Source organism: Equus przewalskii, chromosome 31, assembly GCF_037783145.1.
Source record: "Equus przewalskii isolate Varuska chromosome 31, EquPr2, whole genome shotgun sequence".
NCBI classification, from domain to species: domain Eukaryota; kingdom Metazoa; phylum Chordata; class Mammalia; order Perissodactyla; family Equidae; genus Equus; species Equus przewalskii.
In genome coordinates, this window is record NC_091861.1 from 2,773,612 (window position 1) to 2,795,453 (window position 21,842).

At 41.3% G+C, this 21,842-nt stretch overlaps 1 protein-coding gene across 8 annotated transcripts in view; it reads left to right on the forward strand.

The window, feature by feature from the left end:
* PLD5 (phospholipase D family member 5) overlaps positions 1-21,842 on the forward strand; it is a 352,559-nt gene that overhangs the window by 293,002 nt on the left and 37,715 nt on the right. For all 8 annotated transcript variants that reach the window (XM_070602574.1, XM_070602575.1, XM_070602582.1 and 5 more), the window contains one exon: positions 21,156-21,353. In XM_070602574.1, the coding sequence (XP_070458675.1) occupies positions 21,156-21,353 (198 nt within the window). The remainder of the gene's footprint in view (positions 1-21,155; positions 21,354-21,842) is intronic.

Sequence of the window (21,842 nt, forward strand, 5' to 3'; positions counted from 1 at the left end):
AATAAAGGAATGGAATATTTGAATTAAATGGATGGAATGAAATAAATGGAATGGAATAAAGGAAGGGATATTTACCCTGCTACCGCTAATCAAAAGAAAGCTGGAGTAGGTATACAATATCAAACAAAGTAGACTCTAGCAAAAGAATATTACCAGAAATAGAGAGGGACATCACATGATGATAAAAGGCTCAATGTTTCAGAAGCCATAATAATCCTAAAAGTATATGCCCTTAATAAGAGAATTTCCAAATATATAAAGCAAAAATTAATAATAATAATATAAGGAAAAATAACCAAATCCACAATTCTAATTGAAGACTTCAGCAGTTACCTTGCAGTAATTGATAGAACAAGTAGAGACAAAAATCAGTAAGGATATGAAAAACTTGAAAAACACCATCAACAACTTGACCTAACTGATGTTTATAGAACGCTTCATCCCGAAACACTTGAATAGATTCTATTTTCAAGTGCACATGGAACATTTACCAAGATATCCCAAGTTGTTAGCCGTAAAACAAAACTTTCACCTTCAGAAATTGAAATTATGTAAAATATGTTCTCATATCTTAGTGAAATCTATGAATCTATGAATGAAAAAGTAGAAATCAATAAAAAAAGACATCTGGAAAATATCCAACATATCGACTGGGTCAAGAGGAAATCACAAGGGAAATTGGATAATGCTTTGGATTGAATGAAAATGAAAATACAACATATTAAAATTTATGAATGCAGCCAGCTCAGTGCCTTGAGGGAAATTTATACCACAAAATGCTTATATTAGAAAGAATATCTCCGATGAATGAAATCAAAAGCTGATTGTTTGAACAAATTAATAAAGTTGGTAAACATCCAACCAGACTGGCCAAGGAAAAAGAAGAGAAGACACAAATTACAAACATCAGGAAGGCAAGAGGGGACATCACAACAGGTTCTACAGACGTTAAAAAGGTAATAAGGGAATACCGTGATCAACTCTATGGCCATAATTTTGATGGTTTAGATGAAATGGATAAATTCCTTCAAAAACATCAACTACCAAAGCTCAATAAATTAGAAAAATTTAATCTGAATAATACTTTATCTATTAAAGGAATTGAATATTTAGTTAATATTTCCCACAAAGAAAACTCCAGGCAGATGACTTCATTTAATATTCTAAATATTTAAGGAAGAAATAATAGTAATTCTGCACAAACTTTTCCAGAATGTAGAAGAGGAGAAAATACTTCCCAACCCATCTTATGAGGCCAACATTTCTCAAATACCAAAATGAGACAAATACATTACAAGAAAAGAAGACTAATATTTGTTATGAACATAAATGTGAAATTCTCAACAACATACAAGCGAATCAAATGCAACAACACATAAAAAGATAATATATCATGACCAAGTAGAGTTTATCCCAGGAGTGCAAGGCTGGTTCAATATTCAAAAGTCAACCAAGGTAATACAATATAATAAAAGACTAACAAAGTAAAACCATAGAATTTTAACAATGACTACAGATAAAGCCTTGACAAAATTCAACCTCCATCATGATACTCTCAGAAAACTAGGAATAAAAGGAAACTCTTTTAACCTGATAAAGAGTATCTGCAGAAAAACATAGAGTTAACATCATATTTAATGCTGAAAGACTGAATGCTTTCCCCTTAAGGTCAACAACAAGGCAAGTATATCTATTCTTAACAATCCTATTGCAGATTATTCTGGAAGTCACAGCCAGTGCAGTATGGCAAGGAAAATAAATAAAAGGCATATGGATAGGAAAGAATGAAATAAAACTGCCTCCATTTATAGATGACATGATCGTCTATGTAAAAATTTGCAAAGAATCTATAAAGTCATTAGAAAAACTAATAAGTAAGTTTGCATAATAGGAAGTCAGTATACAAAAATGAATGTTTTCTGTATACAGTGTTTCTATATACAAAAATCAGTGTTTCTGTATAACAGCATGAACAATTGAAAATTAAAATAAATTTTGTGCCATTTAAAATAGCACCAGACCATGAAATATTTAAGTATAAATCTTAAGAATATACGAATGATCTTTATGCTAAAAACAACAAAGCACTGATGAAAGAAGTAAAAGTGGACCTTAAAAATGTAGAGATATACCTTATTCGTGATTTGGAAGATGCAATATTGTTATAATATCACTTTCTCCCAAACTGATCTATAGATGCAATGCAGTTCCAATCAAAATCCCCACAGGACTTCTGTAGAAATTGACAAGCTGATTCTAAAATTTGTTTAGAAAGGCCAAGGAATTAGAATAGCCAGAACACTTTTGAAATAGAAGAGCAAAGCTGGGAGATTCACACTACCTGATTTTCTAACCTACTATAAAACTGAGAAGTTCAGACACTGTTGTGCTAGAGTAATGGTAGGCATCTAAATCAATAAGACAGAATAGAGAGCCCAGAAATAAACCCACACGTATATGGTCCATTGATTTTTTAACGAAGGTGCAAAGGCAGTTCGTGTTCCACAAATGGTGCTGGGACAATTGGACATCTACAGGCAAGAAAATGAACCTCAACCCGTACTCCATGCTTATGTAAAAATTAACTCAAAATGGATCATATACCTAAATATAAGAGCTAAAATAGTTAAATTTCCAGAAGAAAACATAGAATAAAATCATTATGATCTTGGGTTAGGCAAAGATTTCTTAGCTAACATGTTAAAAAGATGAGGGAAAAAATGGATAAATTGGGTTTCATCAAAATTAATAATTTCTGCTCTTCGAAAGACACTGTTAGGAAGATGAAAAACAAGCCACAGGCTGAGAAAAAATATTTGCAAGTGACATATCTCATCAAGAACTTGTATCCAGAATGTATAAGATTCTTAAAAACTCTTAATAAATTCTTAATAAAACTCCAGTCAATAGAAAAAGAAACACCCAATTTTAAAAATGTGCAAAACATGTGAACAGACATTTCCCATATGGATGGCAAATAAGCACATAAATGTATGTTCTACATCATTATTCATTAAGGAGATGCAAATTAAAACCACAATGTGATACCCTGGGCAGCTATTGAAAGACTAAAATCTTCAAAAATTAAAATAGCGTGTTCCAGCAAGGACACAGAGCAACTTAGGCTATGTACACTGCTGGTAGGAATGCAAAATGGTGCAGTCACTTTGGAAAATAGTTTGGTGGTTTCTGGAGAAGTTAGACATATACTTACCATTACCCAGCAATCTCAGTCTTAGTTGTTTACCCAAGTGGAATGAACACTATATTCTCTCAAAAATATGCTCATAAATGTTTACAACAGCTTTATTTGTAATCACCAGTAAGTAGAGACAACCAAATATTTCTCAGCGGGAGAATGGATAAACAAACCGCATAAATCTCACATAAGGAAATTCTCCTCAGTCATAAGAAGGAAGAAACTACCCTCTGCACAGCAACACGAGTGAATTATAAATGCACTATTCTGTGTGAAAGAAGCCAGATTCCACGGGCGACATACTGTATGATTTGATTTATATGACATTCTTACAAAAGCAAAACTATAGGGAGAAAAGAAAAGATCAGTGGTGGCCAAAGGCTGGGGTTTGAAGAGAGGAGGACTGCAAAAGAGGCCCGGGGGAATTTCTGTGGGTGATGGCCCTGTTCTATATCCTGCTTGTATTGATGCTTACAGATTGTGTATCAAAACCCTAAGAGCTCTATGCTAAAAAGGGTGAATTTTACTTCATGTAAATTATACATCAGTAAAAATAATTTTTAAACTTGTGGTTTTATAATGGTATTGGCTTCAAAAACTATCGCTGAATTAAATATTATTTTTGAACATACTAGCTATTTAGTAACGCAGTGTAGTCTGGTGGTTCTGGATAATCTAGCACAGGATTTTAGAAAAGACTTCCTGTGGGTCTGTAATTCTTGTTGGGAAAACAAAACCTAGTTTTCAACATTCTGTTGTATGTGTGTACTAAGCTTGAGTCACCTCTGTGAATATTGATGAGCTGCTCTTATAAATTACACTCCATGTTTCTTACACGTAGCTCTTGCTGTCATTTTAACATAAGAGCCTCTCAATATATAGGATTACTATTTTTGTCTGTCATAAAGATAACTGGAGAAAAAAATAATATCTGAAGTGTTCCTGTTAGTGCTTATACAATTGCTGCATTCTATAAATTTTTTGAAAAATTGTATGGCATATTGTAAAAAAATGTGAAATTATCTGAGAGAAACTGAAGCCATCTCTCCTATAAAAGTCAAAGTAGGATTTTTTTTGTATAAATGAAGATGTGATTTATTCACTATTATCATATTGTCTGTGTTTGCTTAAATCTATCAAAAATAGAAAAATCACTCTGCCCTTTCATCTAAATGTTCAGGCATATACTAGCTGTATTACTTTTTTATTAATTTCAACTCTAATTTATGAATTAAAAGGTCATTTGGAATCAAAAAGTGAAATCTATTGAACTGTTAAAAACTGAGTGAATAGAAGTATTTTATGACAGGAAGAAAAGAAATTGAACTATGGAGAAAAGAAACAATGCACAAACAAGAAGTATTTTTTTTTCTTGCTCACCTTCCCTTCCAGGCTCCATGCCCACCCTGGGGCTTGGGAAGCTGCACTGAGAATGAGGATGGCACCCAGCCTGGCTGAGGAATTCACCTGAGACTCCCCCCTTCTATCTCTATCCCTTGCTCACTCTCCGTCTCTTTCTCAACTTTCTTTAAAGAGAGCTTCTCAGAAAGAGAAAGAAAAAGAAAGCTTTCCTATATGCACTTAAGAAAATTCACAAAGATATGAGGGGAGAGATTCCTAATTGCCAACAACAACAAAATGGACTCTTCACTCACTCATCTTAGAGAACCTCTCTGCTGTATGTGTCATGTTGATCTCTTCCTTTTTGAAATCTCTCTCAAGTCTTTAATTTTTAAAAAATTTTTCTTGTCTTCTATGATACTGATGTCTTTCAGTTCATCTACCTTTTTGATTAGTCCTTCTTTATGTCCTTTTGTGCATTCCTCTTAAATACTGAGTTCTTCTTTTAACTAATGGTGTTCCTTGTGATTTCATTCATCCACTTACTCATTCAACAAATATTTATCAAACATCCGCTACATGCTAGGCACTGGAAATACAGTCGTCAACAAGATAAACAAGGTCCGTGCTCTCGATAAGAGACAATATAAATAGACAAATGCCCTAATATTGTCATTCATCCTGAAGAGCCTGTCCATTCTTCCTGAGGGAATCATCTACTCTTGTAGTGCCAGCCATCATTTCTGTGATGATGGTTCTCACACTTCTATCACCAGCTTGGATCCCTCCCTTGAGCTCCAATTCAGAGTCACCAACCCGTTGGAAAGGATACAGAGCATAGAGTTAAGAGTGTGCATCCTGTAGCTGCTCTGACTATTTAAATTCCAGTTCCACTCCTTACTAGGTTTTTGACCTTAACCGCTCTGCGCCTCAGTTCCCAGTGTTTTTAGATTTTATTTTTTTTTCCTTTTTCTCCCCAAAGCCCCCCCATACATGGTTGTATATTCTTCGTTGTGGGTCCTTCTAGCTGTGGTATGTGGGACGCTGCCTCAGCGTAGTTTGACGAGCAGTGCCATGTCCGCGCCCAGGATTCGAACCAACGAAACACTGGGCCACCTGCAGCGGAGCGCGAGAACTTAACCACTCGGCCATGGGGCCAGTCCCCTCAGTTCCCAGTGTTTTAAATGGGGATAATAATAGTACCTACCTGACATGGTTGTTTTGAGGACTAAGGGAGTTAATACATGTAAAAGTTACGAAGTGATAAGAACTCATCAAATGTTAACTATTTTTACAATTATTATTCTCACCACTTGGATTTCACAAATGAACTTCAAATTCACCGTGTCTGCAATCAGATTTGCTATGTCCATTGTTCATTCAAGTCACCCACTTTAGAAACCCAGGAGTCAGCTTTGTCTCTTTCTGTTCCCCATCCCCACAGACCCAATCGTTCCCTGGGTCCTGCCACGATTACCTAGTTCTGTGGTTCAAGACTTCATCGTCTCCCCGTGGCCCTGCTTCAGTCTCCTTCCCTCAGAGGAATTTAGGAATGCCACTTCACTTCCTTAACACTCCAAACAGAATTCCCAAACTGTGGTCTGAAGGCCAACTCAACCTGCAGACGTTTGGCCAGTGATGTTAAAAAAATAAAATTGAATTTGTGTGCCATCACGTGGGGCATTCGCTCCCTAGTTCAGCCTCAGTCTCCTCTATTCTTAGGCTTTTACACGCATTTACATCACACGTTTGTTCTGGTCCCCAAGGCAGCTGAGTTTCCAACCTCTAACATAAAGGGCAAGGGACCCACGCCTTAAAATCTCAGCCTTTCAGATCTACATCCTTCTACTCACCAGACCTCCCCTCCCACCACTTGTTTTCTCAGTTTGTGCTCCTGACATTTCTCACCTCCCTGCCTCTGTTCATGGCCTTTCTTCTGCTGGGCATGTCCTCCCAACTCTGCTGTTGAAACTATAGAGTTTCCAGATCCTTCAAGAGCTTTTTCAAAGTTCACCACCTCCATGAAGCCATTCCATAGACACCTAATTCAGTCATCTGCCAATCAAGCTATTAGCTGCTTTAATCACAGAGTATTTGTCAAAAGCCTATGGGTTTTCTCCTTAGAAACCTGCAGATACGTATACACTACACCTGCTGAGCTGCATGCGTGGTCCAGAGGTTAAGAAGCCCTTCTAATCTGATGCAATATGTCCCTTGCTTGAATCCTACAGAATGTTGTTGATATTTTCCTTAAGACACTTACCAGATTCTGCCTTATTTCATACCTTGTTTCTGGTCTCCTCTCCCAACTGCCACCATTCCTTCACACCCCAGCCCATCCCCACACACAGTTATCCATCAGGGACCAGGACTCACTCATAAGCTTACCCTGCTTATGAGTTTCCTGCAATTCAGTGCCTTGTGCATCAGACATGCTCAGTATTTAATTATTGAATTGAATTGAATTATTTATAAACCCTGGATACCAGTCTGTCAACTGACTAAGCAGTTAACCTTTTACAAAAATTGCATTGCTTATAAAATTGGCAAAATTATCATTTTATAATTATATATGGGATAAACACACTTTTCTGGTAATATTTGGTTGTCAAACTGTTTTCTGTGCTATAACTGCTCTCAGACATCTAGTTCATATGAATTGATGACAGCCATGTCGTAGTAACCCATAAATCTGTGGAAAGAACTGAATAATTTAACTTTCATTTTAGGTTCATGTGAGAATTTTGAAGTTGTCAAGCAAAGCATCTGCCCTTTTTGTTTATTTATTTCCTTCCACATTCAGTAACATTACTTTCATTTCCTTCCATCCAGTCATACTTACTCCATCTTTCCATACAAGTCAATTCAGTTTTCTCTGCCATGGGTATTTAGTGTCTCTGTGGCTCTGATACATTTTTGAAGATGCTCACAGCCCAATTCCATGGTCCATGGTTGATCAGATCTTGCTGCTTTCCCACTCATGTTAGATTTGGCTACACTCTGTGTGACACTTCTCGACATTAAAGAATCTCATGTTCAGACCACACTGGACTGGCTAATGGTTCCACAAGACAGTTCCACCTGGAAGATTGTTGGAAACATCTCTACCCTATAAGATTGGCAATCTGGTTCCAAATAAGATACCCCTAAAACGTGTTTTATTGCAGTTGTTTTTCAAGTCAATGTTGGTTATATTCAGGGAAAATAATTTTAAGTTATTTGCAGTAAGTATTGACCAGCCAGTTACCAAGCAACTGTTGGGTTGCCTCCCACTCCCCTAGGGAGGATGTCCCCACTCCAGATCCTGAAGAAGGTGACTTCCCATGAGCTGAAAAATTGGTTATAGCCAAACACTTTCCAAATAAATTGATGCTGTCAATGTGAATTGTTATATGATAAGGTTCACAGATTTCAAATTTTACTGTCTTTTTGGATATTGATGTTTTCTATAGCATCCCATCTCACAAGCTTGCGAGAGATGTTGGTTGGATATGTAGTGAAAGGAATCAAAAGCACCATAGGGACACAAACATGCCACTACAGCCTCAACAGAGTGGTGCTTTGGCTATTTGTGGGAGTTAAGGTCTAGGAACTAACTGAAGAATCAGAAGAGGTTTCGTTTCGTCTCAGTTGTATGCCATACTTCAGCCCACGCTTTCTCTTTGGGGTTAGGACATCAATGCATTCAGCAATGCTGGAATGCCTTGAGTAATGCTCTGTTCAGAGTACTATGATGGGGAGCGTGTGGTGAATGCTATGAAAAATACGGTAGATCTATGAGCAACATGGATAAGTCAAGAGTACACCATGACATGGCAAAAAAAGAAATGGTGCCTTTTAAAAATTCTGGCTGAACATTTCCTTTATGAAAGACAGGGTGGAAGTTGCTTGGAGTGCTTATACCTGATTCAAATCCATGGGAACTGCCATAGGAGAAGAAAGGTGAGACCATTAGATGTGGGAGTTCATTCCTGGAGTTTTAGGAAGCTAATAAATAATACCCTTCTCTTACCCTCCTGAGTTCCAAGCTGTTTTTAAAAATACCTCCAAGAATCAGACAGAGGGTGATCAAACTGTCAGCTTTATCACTGATGAAGCCAGAATGGAAAGTGCAGTTTAAATGTGTGGTCAAAACAGGGCTTCCTACTACTTTATCCAGTATTGACCTTGCCCGGGTTAAAGGCACATCTGCTGCCTGCTCCTGTGTATGCCACATGGAGGACAGGAGCAACGCGACCGGAGCCCAGGCTGCTCTGAATGAGAGGAGGGGCCTGTGCCGTGCCTGCCATGTCCATTCCTCAGTCTCACTCTTTCTCCCTTGGGAGGAATAAGTGAATGAGCAAGACATAGAAAGGAGATGGAAGTTACTCTTTTTAATACTTCCAAAGGGGCAGAAACTCTTAATCTTTGGACTGAAGTCTTAGCCTAAGGTAGGAACCCTGGGTGAGGAAGAAGATGGTTCTCAAAGTCATGAAGGAGACCAGGAGAGTCTCGTTTTATAAGCATGCAGTACTAATAAGATGAAAAATGGAAAATATGTAGATAGACGAGTTTCCTGCTTGCACTAAGGAGGGGAGGGAGGAATCTGTTTGAGCCAGGAGCAGCAGAGCCTGGAAAGTGCATTCGTAGTTTCCATATGTGAGGCGCAATAGGTCACCGCATGGCCAAGAACCTTTTCCTGGAGAGTACAGGTGTGGCAGAAGTGTGCAAGTAACTCCTTCTGGGGTGTGGTTGGTTGTGCTGCTGCTGCTGCTGCTGAGGACAGTGATGATGATGATGATGATAGCAAACACTTGTTATTCTATGTGGGCTGTGTGGTTGGTTGTGATGATGATGATAGCAAACGCTTGTTATTCTATGTGGCAGACCTTGTCCTAAGCAGATTGTATATATTTGTTTAATCATCTCAACAACTCTTTGAGTATTATTATTGCCCTACTTTTCAGAGAGATTAAGGAACTTGTCAGCTACAGGCATGACAGGAACTTGCCTACAGTCACACTGGAGAAGGCAGCAGAACTAGAATTCCAGCCTGAGTCCTTGCTCTATCCACTTAGGCAAATAAATTCCCTGGAGGGCCAGCGATTATTCTCAGGGTTGCAGGCTAGCCCATTCTGGCCAGACCAGAAGAGAAGCGCTATCTCCTTTTCCCATTCTGAGATCTTTCTCAAGCTACGTAGACATGCAACACTTCTTTCTAAAAGGCTAGTTATCTCCTACCCTTGTTGCTCCCACTGCTGTGATGTAGGTAAAGGGGCTCAGTACTGCTCATGACGGCCTCACTGAGGAGGAGAACTCCAGTGAGTCATGCTCTGAATTACAAGAATGATTGAGGAGGAATGGAATAGATAGACATCAAAACACTTCTCTGGGACAAGATGAGGGTCGTTTTTTCTGAAAATTTTCAAAGCGTTTCTGTACTTCAAGGTCTCTCTCAAAGCAGACTCGGAACACTGAATTAGCTTTATGAATTATAATCTACAAATGAAAACTGACTAAGTTTTATCCACTTCCTGCTATTAGATGGCTTGACTGCAAAGGAGAGCAGCACAAGATTTCTACATTTTGCATTTTCTTTCAGAAAAGATTTTTTCTACTTCTCCACTTTCCTTAATTATTTCATCTTTGCATGAATAAGAAGCTAAATTGGTAATATTCAGATTATTGTTAATATCCTGGTGCATAAGTAGGGCCAGGTGTTTATTTTACAGACCTGCAAGGCAGATAGAGTCACTCAGGCTTGGCCCAACATTTTGTCAAAGGAGAGTAGATCCTTGGACAGGTTTGGAAAGGGGATCAGTTACAATGAACTGAAAATGGCAAGATCTCAGCTTCCTCCTTGCTCATTAAGAAGGCAGAAAAGAGGAGCTGTGGTGGCATTTTGGAGTCATTTTCAACTCTTCTAAAGAAGCAGGATAAAATTAAAGTACTCCCCAAAACAACTGAAATGTGTTTCCAATTTGTCTCATGCCGTTCCACTCTTAGCCCCATCCTTTTAAGATTCCTCCCATTAACATTCTCCAGTCACTCTAGTCAAGGTTTTATCTATTGATCTCTCTTTGACTATGTAAAGCCAAGAGATCGATGTGTGATTTTCTTATGGCGAGAAGTCAAAGATGCCAAATGAACAGTGGTCCTTTGGAAAGTTTTTCAGACCCCTATAAAAGATGAAGCATTGATTAAAGTAAAAGAAGGAAGGAAAAGAAAGAGAAAGGAGGGAAGAAAAGGGAAGGAGGGAGGGAAGGAAGGGAGAAGGGAGGGAGGGAGGAAGGAAGGGAGAGCAGAAAGGAGGGATGAAGGGAGGGAGGAAAGGAGAAAGAGGGAGGGAGGGAAGGAGCGAGGGAGGAAAAAGGCAACACCCCACATTCATCCTAAATGACACTGTGTGGTATTTGCACAGCCTTATTTGGTGAAGCAGCCCAGGAATGGAAATCACAAGACATTATTCTGTGACCTCACAAGCCATTTATCCTTTGGGGACCTCAGTTTCCTTAATTTTGAAAAAGGTTGGCCTAGCTGTCTCTAATGTTCTTACATTCTCCTGTTTCTTCAGTTAGTCACGTTCCTTCTGGCAAGCATTGTTATTCCCCCTTGGTAACAAAGAAAATAAGACATCAAGAAGTTAAGTGGTATAGACCACCCACTGTCAGAGTGAAGGGGCCCGGGAGTACATTTCTGAGCAGGAGGCTGTCTTTGAGCTGCTAAGATTCAGTTCTTTATTTTCTGTCCCCAGGAACAGAGATTTCACCTTGAGGGCAGAAACAAAATCAAGTTAGAGCTGCTAGTAATTAAATTTCGTGCAGTAACTCAGAATATCAATCAGCAGCTAACTGGATGCATGTTAGTTCCTCACAGTTGCAGGTTCTTTTGTCTTTGTCAAGAAAATTAAAGAAATGCTTGTCCACATTTCTATAAAATCATGAAAACAACAAACCGGGCATCTGTAAATGATAAATTGAGCTGTGGTTAAGCTAACTTGTATGAATTATTCTGAATTACAGCAAAGAATGATGCTAATGCCTCTCCTCCCTTCGTTCTGCTGACAAGAGCATCCATCAGATGCCTGCTTTGGCTTCTGCATCATCAAAACCCACCCAACCAGGCCTGTCTCCCTCTGTGCTGCCTCTCAGCTCCTAAGCAGAAAGGGTCTCTTTTCTTTCACTCACTGCATTTCCCTTTATAACTGCCTTCCACTGATTTTCAGAAAATAAAGAAAAACGTTTTTCTGGTATAATTACATGTTTCTCCTACTTCTTAATTTGTTTTGAAACTGAGACTACTAATAGAAATTTCAGGGCAGAAAAAAAGAGAACATGCATGTAAACAGCAGGACTCACGTCTCCCTCACAGGGGACTTCTGTCTGTGGGCGCTCCGCTTTGTAAGTCACTCTTCCTGAAGATGAAATATTAAACTAGCCTTTCAGTATCATAATCGCAGCTTCTCTGCTCACTAGCTGTGCATTTGGGTAAGTCCCTTAGTCTCTCCATATCTCAGTTTTCTTACCTGTGAAATGAGATGTTGTGAGGTTTAAAATGAATGCAAACTTGTAAAGCATTTAGAATAGTGCCTGGTGCACAGTAAGCACTATAATAAATTAGTACCACTTCTCTATGATTCCTCCCAAAGCAGTAAGGTATAGCATCTCCTGGATTGTGTCAAACCCGAATACTCCAAAAGGTCTCCCACACTGCATCATGGCCTACAGAAGGGGCTGAATGGAACCATTGATATAACTTGAGTTTTGAACAAGATCATAACCCTTAAACCAGCTTCTTGGCAGGGTCGGCAGGGTCCTCCATATTGTTTGCGGCCCTAAGCCTCTCAGCTCCGTGGGTTGATCACTAACACTATGCCCATTATGTGGAAAAGACAGTCTCTTTCTAAGAATAATATCTCTTCCAAAGAATCATTAGCCGATAAATCTCTAGCTTTTTCAAGATTGTTTTATTCAAACAGTTGGGCCATTCAGTCAGCTGTCAACTGTGTTACTGGACTGAAAAGTCAGGGCGGCCCATCCGGATGCGCAGCGGGCATGTGGCTGGCCATCGAGGCGGTGCTGGGCTGAGCTGCCCACCAGCAGGCAGAGGGCTGGCCTCCACGCGGAAGGTTTGTCTTATTGGTAAGGGAACATTAAGAGCGCCTCAGCTAATCAATTAGTCAATTTTACTTTTGTTTCTTTGACAACCTAGACATAGAAGGCCTACAGAAGCCCACATCTGTGTTATTTTTCCCACTGCCAGTATTTTAAGAAGATTTGCTCGTAAACCTATCCTGAATTTTCTCTCTGGTTAAAAAATACACCAAACAAAAGCCAGTTTCTTTTTTTCCATCTTCAGTCAACACCAGCCTGAACCAAATATGTACAATTTGAGTCATTCTAGGGTTGAGAGGAAGATACTCAGAGGAAGTATAATTCTCTTTACATCTCTAGGGGCCAAGGCTTGGGTTCTTCCATTGCCTTCAGATTCTAAAGCTGTAATGCAGTCACAGAGCAGAATGATGTCAGGGATTGCAGACAAAAGCTCACAGAAAGCAGCTTATACGACAGAAGAAAAGGAACACTAAATCTGTGTTTAGAATAGAGTCACTAGCAATACTAGTAGCTGGAGAAAATCTAGATAGCGTGCACAGAGAGATGGTGCCCACCTGCATCTTGATGATGATAAATGGTACCTAAGGAGAGCCTTGGAGATGATAAATGCTGACAATGTTCATAAATATATTTCCCTCCATCTCATCAGACCTAAAGGGACAAACATCACTCATAATTACGGTGCCATTAAATAAGCATTTTTTTTATGCTTCTAGTTTTTCCATTAGTTTTTAAAGAATTGGTTCACCAGATTTCCAGATTAAAATACGTGATGGTACACATTCCGAAACAAAGTATGTAACAGATACAGAGACCGGAAGACAGCGACACTGAAAACATCTCGGGAGCATTCCTTGGCCTTGGGTTCTAATGGGCGAAGCCTCTTCCCAAAGTGCTGCCCTCCTTTATGCCTTTCCACAAGAGCCATTATTGCCTTCATTATTCATCCCCTGAAATGCCTCCTGCTCTGCTTTCTTGGCAGACTTCCTGTTTCAGCTGAAACAATATTGAATTGAATTCCCTGCACAATATGATTTAGGATAGAATGGCAATAGTCAACCCATAGTGAGTGCTGGTCGCCGTGCTCTGCTGCATTCGTCTGTCCTCACACACCTAGGATGTAGGTGTTATGGGGATGAGGAGATGGCATTGCTCTCCCAGCCAAAGACCGGCAAGCCCCCTGAAGGTGAACAAGTTGCTTGTTACAGTGAAGGAGAATGTACATCTGGACAAACCAGGGGTGTGTCAGGAGGCGGGCTTTGGAAAGGCCTTCTTGTGGGATTTGGCTTGTGTGAGGTAATTTGGGGGAAGGTTTAAGGAAGCAGGGTTTTGCTCAGGCATGGATGCTGTCAGGAAGTAGGGGTGGTTTTATGATTGGGTATCTTAACCAATCTTAACTACATGGGAGGCAGAATGGAAGTGAGGCTAAAGCTATAGTTGGTAAAGAAGCAGCAGTCAATCCTCTTAGCCAGGATGGGGCTGTTTGGTCATTTTTGTGGCTTGGAAAATGCTCACGTTTTTGTCTATGTTCAGACACGATTACAGAGTGGTCTTGATTTCATCTTGAACCATCGTGGACAGTCACAGAGGGGCCTTGTGTCATGGCAGTGTGCTGGAAATGGCTCATGTTGAGTAGGAGATCACCAGGGCCACAGCTGCGAGTGCCAGGTCAGCTCCTAGAAACGTCTAGGGCAGGCTGACGGTCACATGCCAGCTTCCAGATGTCAGGGGCTGCTTTTCTTTTTCCTGGGGGTGTAAAGAAGTTGAAGAGCTAGTCCAGTCACACAGCTCATGAGTTGAAGAGCCGTAATGTTCATACAGCTCCATCTGGTCTCTAAGCTCACACACTTAACAACAATTTGATCCCATTGGGCTTTCTTGAAACATCTGCCTTCATCTTCCTGGCTTTCCCAGAGGAATCCAACCAAGCTTCCTGGCATTTCTATGGAGAGAATTGGATCGAGTCTTGAGAACAACATTGTCCATTGACTTCAGTGGGAATCCACGCCTAATATGACCTCAACACACTCTGTTTCGATGACAGCTTCTTGCCCTCCACCTTCTATTTCTTTGTCGGAAATCAGATTTTATTCAAGTATTCACACTTACATTTAGAAACATCAGTCAATCATCCCCAGCGTTTTAGCTCCAGCCACTCCGTGTCTTCAGGTTAACAGAGCAACTGAACTGCTCTTTAACTTGTTCCTTTAGTATAGTAGAAAGTGCTGGGGAAACTTCCCCCAAGGATGTAGGAGTACAGACAGCCTGTGGCAGGCGAAACAGTGGAAAGAAACAGGCTAAAGAGTCAAAACAAACTGGGTTCAGAGGGGAGCTCTGCTACTTATTAGCAAGGTTACTTGGGCAAGATTAGTGACCATGGCCTCAGTGCTTTCATCTCTAAAGTGGGAATTAGAATGTCTGCCTCAAAACATGTACTGCTGTCATAAAACACCTAATGTTGATAACTTTATGGTTTTTGTCTATATTCTCTGCTATGTTCTATGTTCTAAGCTCCTGAGGGCTGGAATCAGGTATGACTTGTTCTCTGCTGTAGTCTCAGAAGCTTCATAGAAGAAGATGATGTAGATGTATGCACAGACGAAGACATAGACATAGTCATAGATGTAGATCTGGATCTGGATGTAGATGTAGACTGTAGATGTGGATGTGGATATGGACATGGATGCAGATGTAGGTGTAGGAATAGATCTGGATCTGGATCTGGATGTAGATGTAGACTGTAGATGTGCATGTGGATATGGACATGGATGCAGATGTAGGTGTAGGTATAGATCTGGATATGGGTCTGGATGTAGATGTAGACTGTAGATGTGCATGTGGATATGGACATGGATGCAGATGTAGGTGTAGGAATAGATCTGGATCTGGATCTGGATGTAGATGTAGACTGTAGATGTGGATGTGGATATGGACATGGATGCAGATGTAGGTGTAGGAATAGATCTGGATCTGGATCTGGATGTAGATGTAGACTGTAGATGTGGATGGGGATATGGACATGGATGCAGATGTAGATCTGGATATGGATCTGGAGGTAGATGTAGACGTAGTTGTAGATCTGAATATGACTATAGATGTAGATGTAAAACTGGATCCGGATCTGGATCTAGATGAAGGTGGAGATGTGGATATAATTAGGCCATGACTCTAATTAGCCTGGTATAGACCTTGTGGCCACTGCTGTGGGCCTGAAGAGAAAGCACACACTCTCCCCAACAAAGAGTCAATAGTGTCCTGTGTATGAGAGAACTGTCAGAAGGTTTCTACGTGCCAGTCTTTTATGTTCTTTTAATTTCTTAAATATACGAATTTGATATTAGATAGAAATGGATTTTTCATTAAGAAACGACAACATTTCATTGTCTCCCATTCATAAAGTGGCCATCATCTGCTAAAGGCTTACATTCATGATCAAGAAGAGCTGACCTGGAGAAGCAAGTGGAAGTGTTGTATTTCATACATCTGAAATAGCCTCTCTGTTGTGACCATCCTGGCACCAGCTCAACCTAGCCACAAACAGTCTCTGAAGAATGAATTTTGGTGCCCTCACACTTGTGACTGAGTATCTGGAATCCGTTGGTGGTTAAAGTAAAATTGCTGGTGGAGAAAGAATTTTGCCACATCTATTCCTCGATTCTAACAAATCTTTAACCCTTTAGAGCAAGGGTGTAGTAGAAACATCCTCAGAAGGCAGAAAAAGAAGGGTGGACCTTGGTGTCACCAAAGCTAACACTATTTGAGGCAGGCACTGGGCTAAATGTTTTACATGCATTGCTTACATGCATTTTTTCACTTATTCTTTATAGCAATCCTGTGATTTATACCCATTTTACTGATGAAGGAAGTGAAGAGTTTCAATGCCTTACCCACAGTTAAGTTAGTCTGTCTTCAGAGCCTGTTTGAGCAGATGACTTGCTCTGTCCTGATTAGGTCGTATTGAGAGATTTCTCTCGCTCTATCTCTCTGTCTCTCTGTCTCTCTACCTCTCTCTCTCTCTCTCGTTCCTTCTCAGAGAAAAGCCATCAGGGTTGTTTGCCATGCTGGCCTCCTACCAGATGTCAAACTTCACATGAATCATTACCCAGATTAATCATGTCATAGCTTATTGAAGAGTGATTGTCTTTCTTCACAGGTGTGGGGAGCCTGCAATCATGTGGCTGCTTCATTTAATATCGTTCTACGTATCAGGGGAGAGTCAGTGGAGAATGGTGGGGGGAAGCAGCTGTGATCCCCAACCACTGCTGTTGGCTTTGATCTGCCCCAACCACAGCTGAGAGGATGTAACCTCCGCGTGAAGCTAAGGGACAACTATTCCTGAGGAAACTGGTGGACAAGGAAGCATCGTATTCTTATCTAGACTGTGAACAGAGGTTTCCATATGTACCTGTTTGCCATGTGTGAGCAAGTCACCTGAAAATACTGATAGTCTGATGTAGAAAAAGCAAAGGACCCAAGGGTCCAAACATAGTAAAAGTAAATCGTGGCCACCAAGTTCACCTTTTGGTCACAAAAATCAAATGAGTCCCTGGATTTCTACTTTCATGGCATTCTATCTCTAGCTCTACTCGGGCTTGGCTGTTGTGGCAGTCCCCATTCAAAAGACAAGCCCGTGTTGGGCTCTGTACCCGTTGTTGGTAGGTGCAGGAGGCCACTTGGCTCAGTGACCAATCTAAGGCCTGTGTTGATACTGACCACTGAACTCTGTGCTTGTGAATGTCTTATGGGTGGATCTCTGGAGCCACACGGCCACATGGATTTATGCAAGCATCGCCAGGTTTGCTGTTCCAGGGCCCTCGGCACCAGAAGAGAGATTCCTGTTAGGTTCAAGTGCTTAAGATCAGAGGGCATCAGGCTGACCTTGAACTAGGGCTCTTGGGTTGAGAAGGAAGCTTGTTTTCATTTCTGACTGCCTTTAAATCATCTTGAAGGTCAGGCATTCATTCAATAAACATTTTCTAAGCAAGTACTGTAGCCCAACAGTGGAAGTGAAAATATGAACCTGACACAGTCCCTGCCTTCAGAGACTGCAGAGTCACTTAGCGGAAACAGTCATAAATTTTGTAAAAATTATGATACAGTGTAAGAACCTGCTACATGCGAAGTATGCACCAAGTACAGTACTAGACAAAGCAGGAAACGGGTTGGCCAGAAAGGCTGCATAGAATTAATCAGAGTAGACACCGTGGATTGTATACCAGCCACGTGCTAAGTGCAGTATAGCATAATGATTAAGCACACAGGCTTCCGAGTTAGACCAAAGTTCATAGCTCAGCTGTGTCACTTACCACTGAGCAAATAACTCTCCAAGCCTCTGTTTCCTCCTATGTAAAATGGGAGAAGTAAGTAAACCTTGTATCTCCCTGACCCACCGTCAAGATGAGTCGTTCAGGCACACTGTCTCGGTTTCCTAGGGCTGCCATAACAAACTGCCACAACCTTGGTGACTTAAAAGGCCAGGAGTCTATTGTCTCACAGTTCCGGAGGCTACAGGTCGGAAACCAGGGTGTGGGCAGAGCGGTGCTCTCTCTGAAGCCTGGCGGGAGACTCTTTCCTCACCTCCTGGCTTCTGGCGGTTGCGGGCAATCCTTGTATTCTTGGCTTGTTGATGCGTCTCACCATCTCTTTCTTCATGTGGCGATCTCCTCTGCGTATCTGTGTCTCTGTCCAAATTTTCTTTTTCCTATAAGGACAACAGTCATATTAGATGTAGGGCCATGCTACATCAGTGTGACTTCATCTCGATTCCATCTGCAAAGACTGTATTTCCCAATGAGGTCACAGTCACAGGTTCCAGGTTGAGTGAATAGCGGCGGACACTGTTCAGCCCAGTGCACACACCAAGTAAGCACTCAATCAATACTAGCTTTTGAAATTCTGATAATTGTTAAACTCTAACAGCAAACCTTGGAGATAGGTATTATCCTCATTGAGCAATAAACTGAAATGTAAGAGTTAAGTAATTTATGCAAGGCTGTTCAACAAACAAGTTGCAGAACCAAGATGCAAACCTCTCTTGTCTGAATTTAAAGCCACAGTCATGCAGAAGCTTAAAGGAGCTGGTCCTGGTGCACAAATGGAAGCTGTCTGACCAGTGCTCAGAAGGGGATGTGAGGTGGGCAGGAAACCGATGGCCCTGAGCTGTAGATGGCAAGGCTGGAAGACCCCTGTATGCTTTATGAGCCAGACCCCCTCACTGTTCAGAAGAGAAGACAAAGACTCAGAAATTGGATGAGCTGTCCAAGGCCCTATATCTGGTTGGTGAAAGACCCTAGACGTCAATCCACATCTTTAGCCTCAGGGTCCTTTTTGTTTGTTTCTTCTTGAGGATGGCCCTGGGCAAGGCCAGCCCCCTGCAGGTGCACTAACCTTGCCTGTTTCTGGCAGACAGAAACATGTCCAGGATACCCTGGTCCTGTGGGATAGCTACTTACTTACATGGGAACTGGTCTGAGCTCCTCTGCCCCTCCACTCCCACCGCCAAAGAGCCTAGTTAGAAAGCTAAACTGATACAAAGGTTGAGACATCCTGAAATGCTGAAGGCTTCCTTGGAGAAGGTAATGTGGCAGCACTGATTCAATCTGGGAAAAGGCACAAAAGCGAGAAGGTCAGATGCAGAGCTTAATACTCCTGAGGTCGTGTCAGCAGAGACTCGGCAAACAGCACAGTGGGCCCTGGCTTCGACCAGAATGGGGTTAGCAACTGCTATCAGCCCCTCTGGACAGTCTTTCAAATCTATGGGATGAGAAAACATGTAAGAACTTGGAAGTGTGTCCTCTTGCTACTGCCAAGGCCTGGGGCTGAATGCCCTGCCTCAGCTCCCTCATCCTGTCGTCCATCTCCACACCACAGCCAGGGACCTTTCCAGTCCACAGCCTGGTCACACCTCCTCCCTCATTGCCACCAGCCTCATGACCTTCAGCATAAATGTCAAACTCCTTATCCCAGCTCAAAAGGCCGTGATGATCTGACATCCTTGTCCCTCCAGTATTACCCCAGGGCATCAGAAAGAAATATTTACACACTCACACACACATACACATTCTCCCTAATGTCACTCAGCTTCAGCCACACAGCTCTGATTATATCCCCACCAGCTTCAGTGCCTTTGCACCTACCTGATACCACCCCCCCACACTATCTCCTCCTACTTTCTTAACCTCTAATTGTCCTTAATGTATTTGTCCATCCAATTCTAGGAATCTATGCTAAAGAAATACTTGCACAGGTGCACAAAGATACATGTGCAAGGATGTTCATTGCTTTATTTTTTGCATTAAAGAAAAAATAGGAACAAGTCCATCAGCAGGGTAAATAACATGTGTGCATTGGAGCTGGGATGGGGCTGGACGGGTACTGATGAGCATGAAAAGAGCTCCATGGCACGGTGTATTGGGGCATCCCAGGAGGCAAGGGAGGTCACGTCCCTACATGGCGGGTGACCGCTCCCGTAACCCCGAGTAGAGTCTCGAGTAGGGGGTTGGAGGAAGGGTTGGGAAGGGAGTTTAATATCAGTGGACCCCAGGTCCCTAAAGGGCCAAGGTGTCCCTCACAAACCCCTCACTGGGTGTTCAGATAATGAGACATGTCTATTTGTGCTATTCTTTTATGACCGACATTTCACTTTGTCACTTTCAGTGACTAAATTAGAACCATCTGTAATGTTTACGAAGTGACACTGGACTCAGATGAAGCCAGTGCTGCTGTGCTCCTGGGTGTATTTGATGAAGGGTCAGAAAACCTGCATTCAAACTCTTAATCTACTGCTCCCTAGATCTGGAACTTGGGGCAAGTATTTTTGCTTACCTGTGTGCGCTTTACTTCCCTCATCTGTGCATCGAGGGAGGTGGACAACATAATCTGTGTTCTCTTTGTTGCAAGATTCCACTGGTTTATTCCTCTATGGCTTGTGCACTGTTAATAAGAATAATAATTGCTAATATATTTTTAGTGATTATTATGTGATAGGCACAGGGTAAGTTCTAAGCCCCTTACATGTATTAATCATTTTAAGCAGCATAGCAACTATGTGAAATAAATACTGTTATCTCTGTCTTATGGAAGAAGAAAACAAGGCCCAGAGACTAAGTATCTCGCCCAAAGTCAGAGAGCTAGAAAATTGTGGAGCTGGAACCTAATTCCAGGCAATCTGACTCCAGATTCCAGGACCTAACCATTCTGTTATGCGGCAATTAACAGTCCACCTTTCTACTGCTGCCTGATCTGAGGATTCGTACAAAAAAATTAGTGGTAAGGAAATGAATCTGAAGAGCTAAGGTGAAAAGTGTAGTGAATATGGAACAATTATCTGTAAGAGCCCACAGCCAAAGGCAAGCAATCTTTAAGCATTTTTATAGTGCATCATTTCCATATATCACAGTGTGCCTGTATCCGCATACTTATGTTTAACAAGTGCTACTGCTGCGTTCTTGGGCATTTTTTTCCTCTGAAAATAACATCATCAAACAGGCCTGGCATTGATGCTTTCAACTTTAATTTCACAGATGAAAGAACTCGGTGTCATCTTCTACAACTGCAGCTGCCTGGTCCTCGACTTGCAGAGGATATTCGCTTTATACAGCTCATTAAAATTCAAGAACAGAGTGCCTCTGACCTGGTCCAAGAGGCTCTATGGGGTCTATGACAACGAAAAGAAATTGCAGCTCCAGTTGAACGAGACCAAATCTCAAGCGTTTGTGTCGGTGAGTTGCTGCCTCTCTTTCCTCCTCCCTCCCTCCTCTGAAGATCCTTTATTAAGTTGGAATGTTCAAGTGTGATCTTGTGTTGGGCCAAAATGTGTTTGACAAATGCATCTGTCCCATCCTTTGAAGAGTTAAAATGTGTCAACTCTTATGCTCAACCCTATGCTGTCCCTAATGATAATAACAATAATAAATCTTAGTAATCGCTCCTGGTTTCAGATCCCTTGTGTTTTCTGATCTGTTCTCCACAATCGTCCTGTAGGGTGGACCCGGAATTGTGACCATGTTACAAATGGTGATATTGAAGCTGATCTACCAGCACAAAGACCCTCAGGTGGCAGGTGCCAAGAGATGCACCGGCATTCAGGTCTTCTGACACCAGATCCTATTTTTGGTGCCCTGCATTAGTGATTTCAGACTTGATCTTAGCAATAAAAAACTTTGATGAAGTGCATCTGAGGGAACCCCAGTATATACAACAGACAAAAG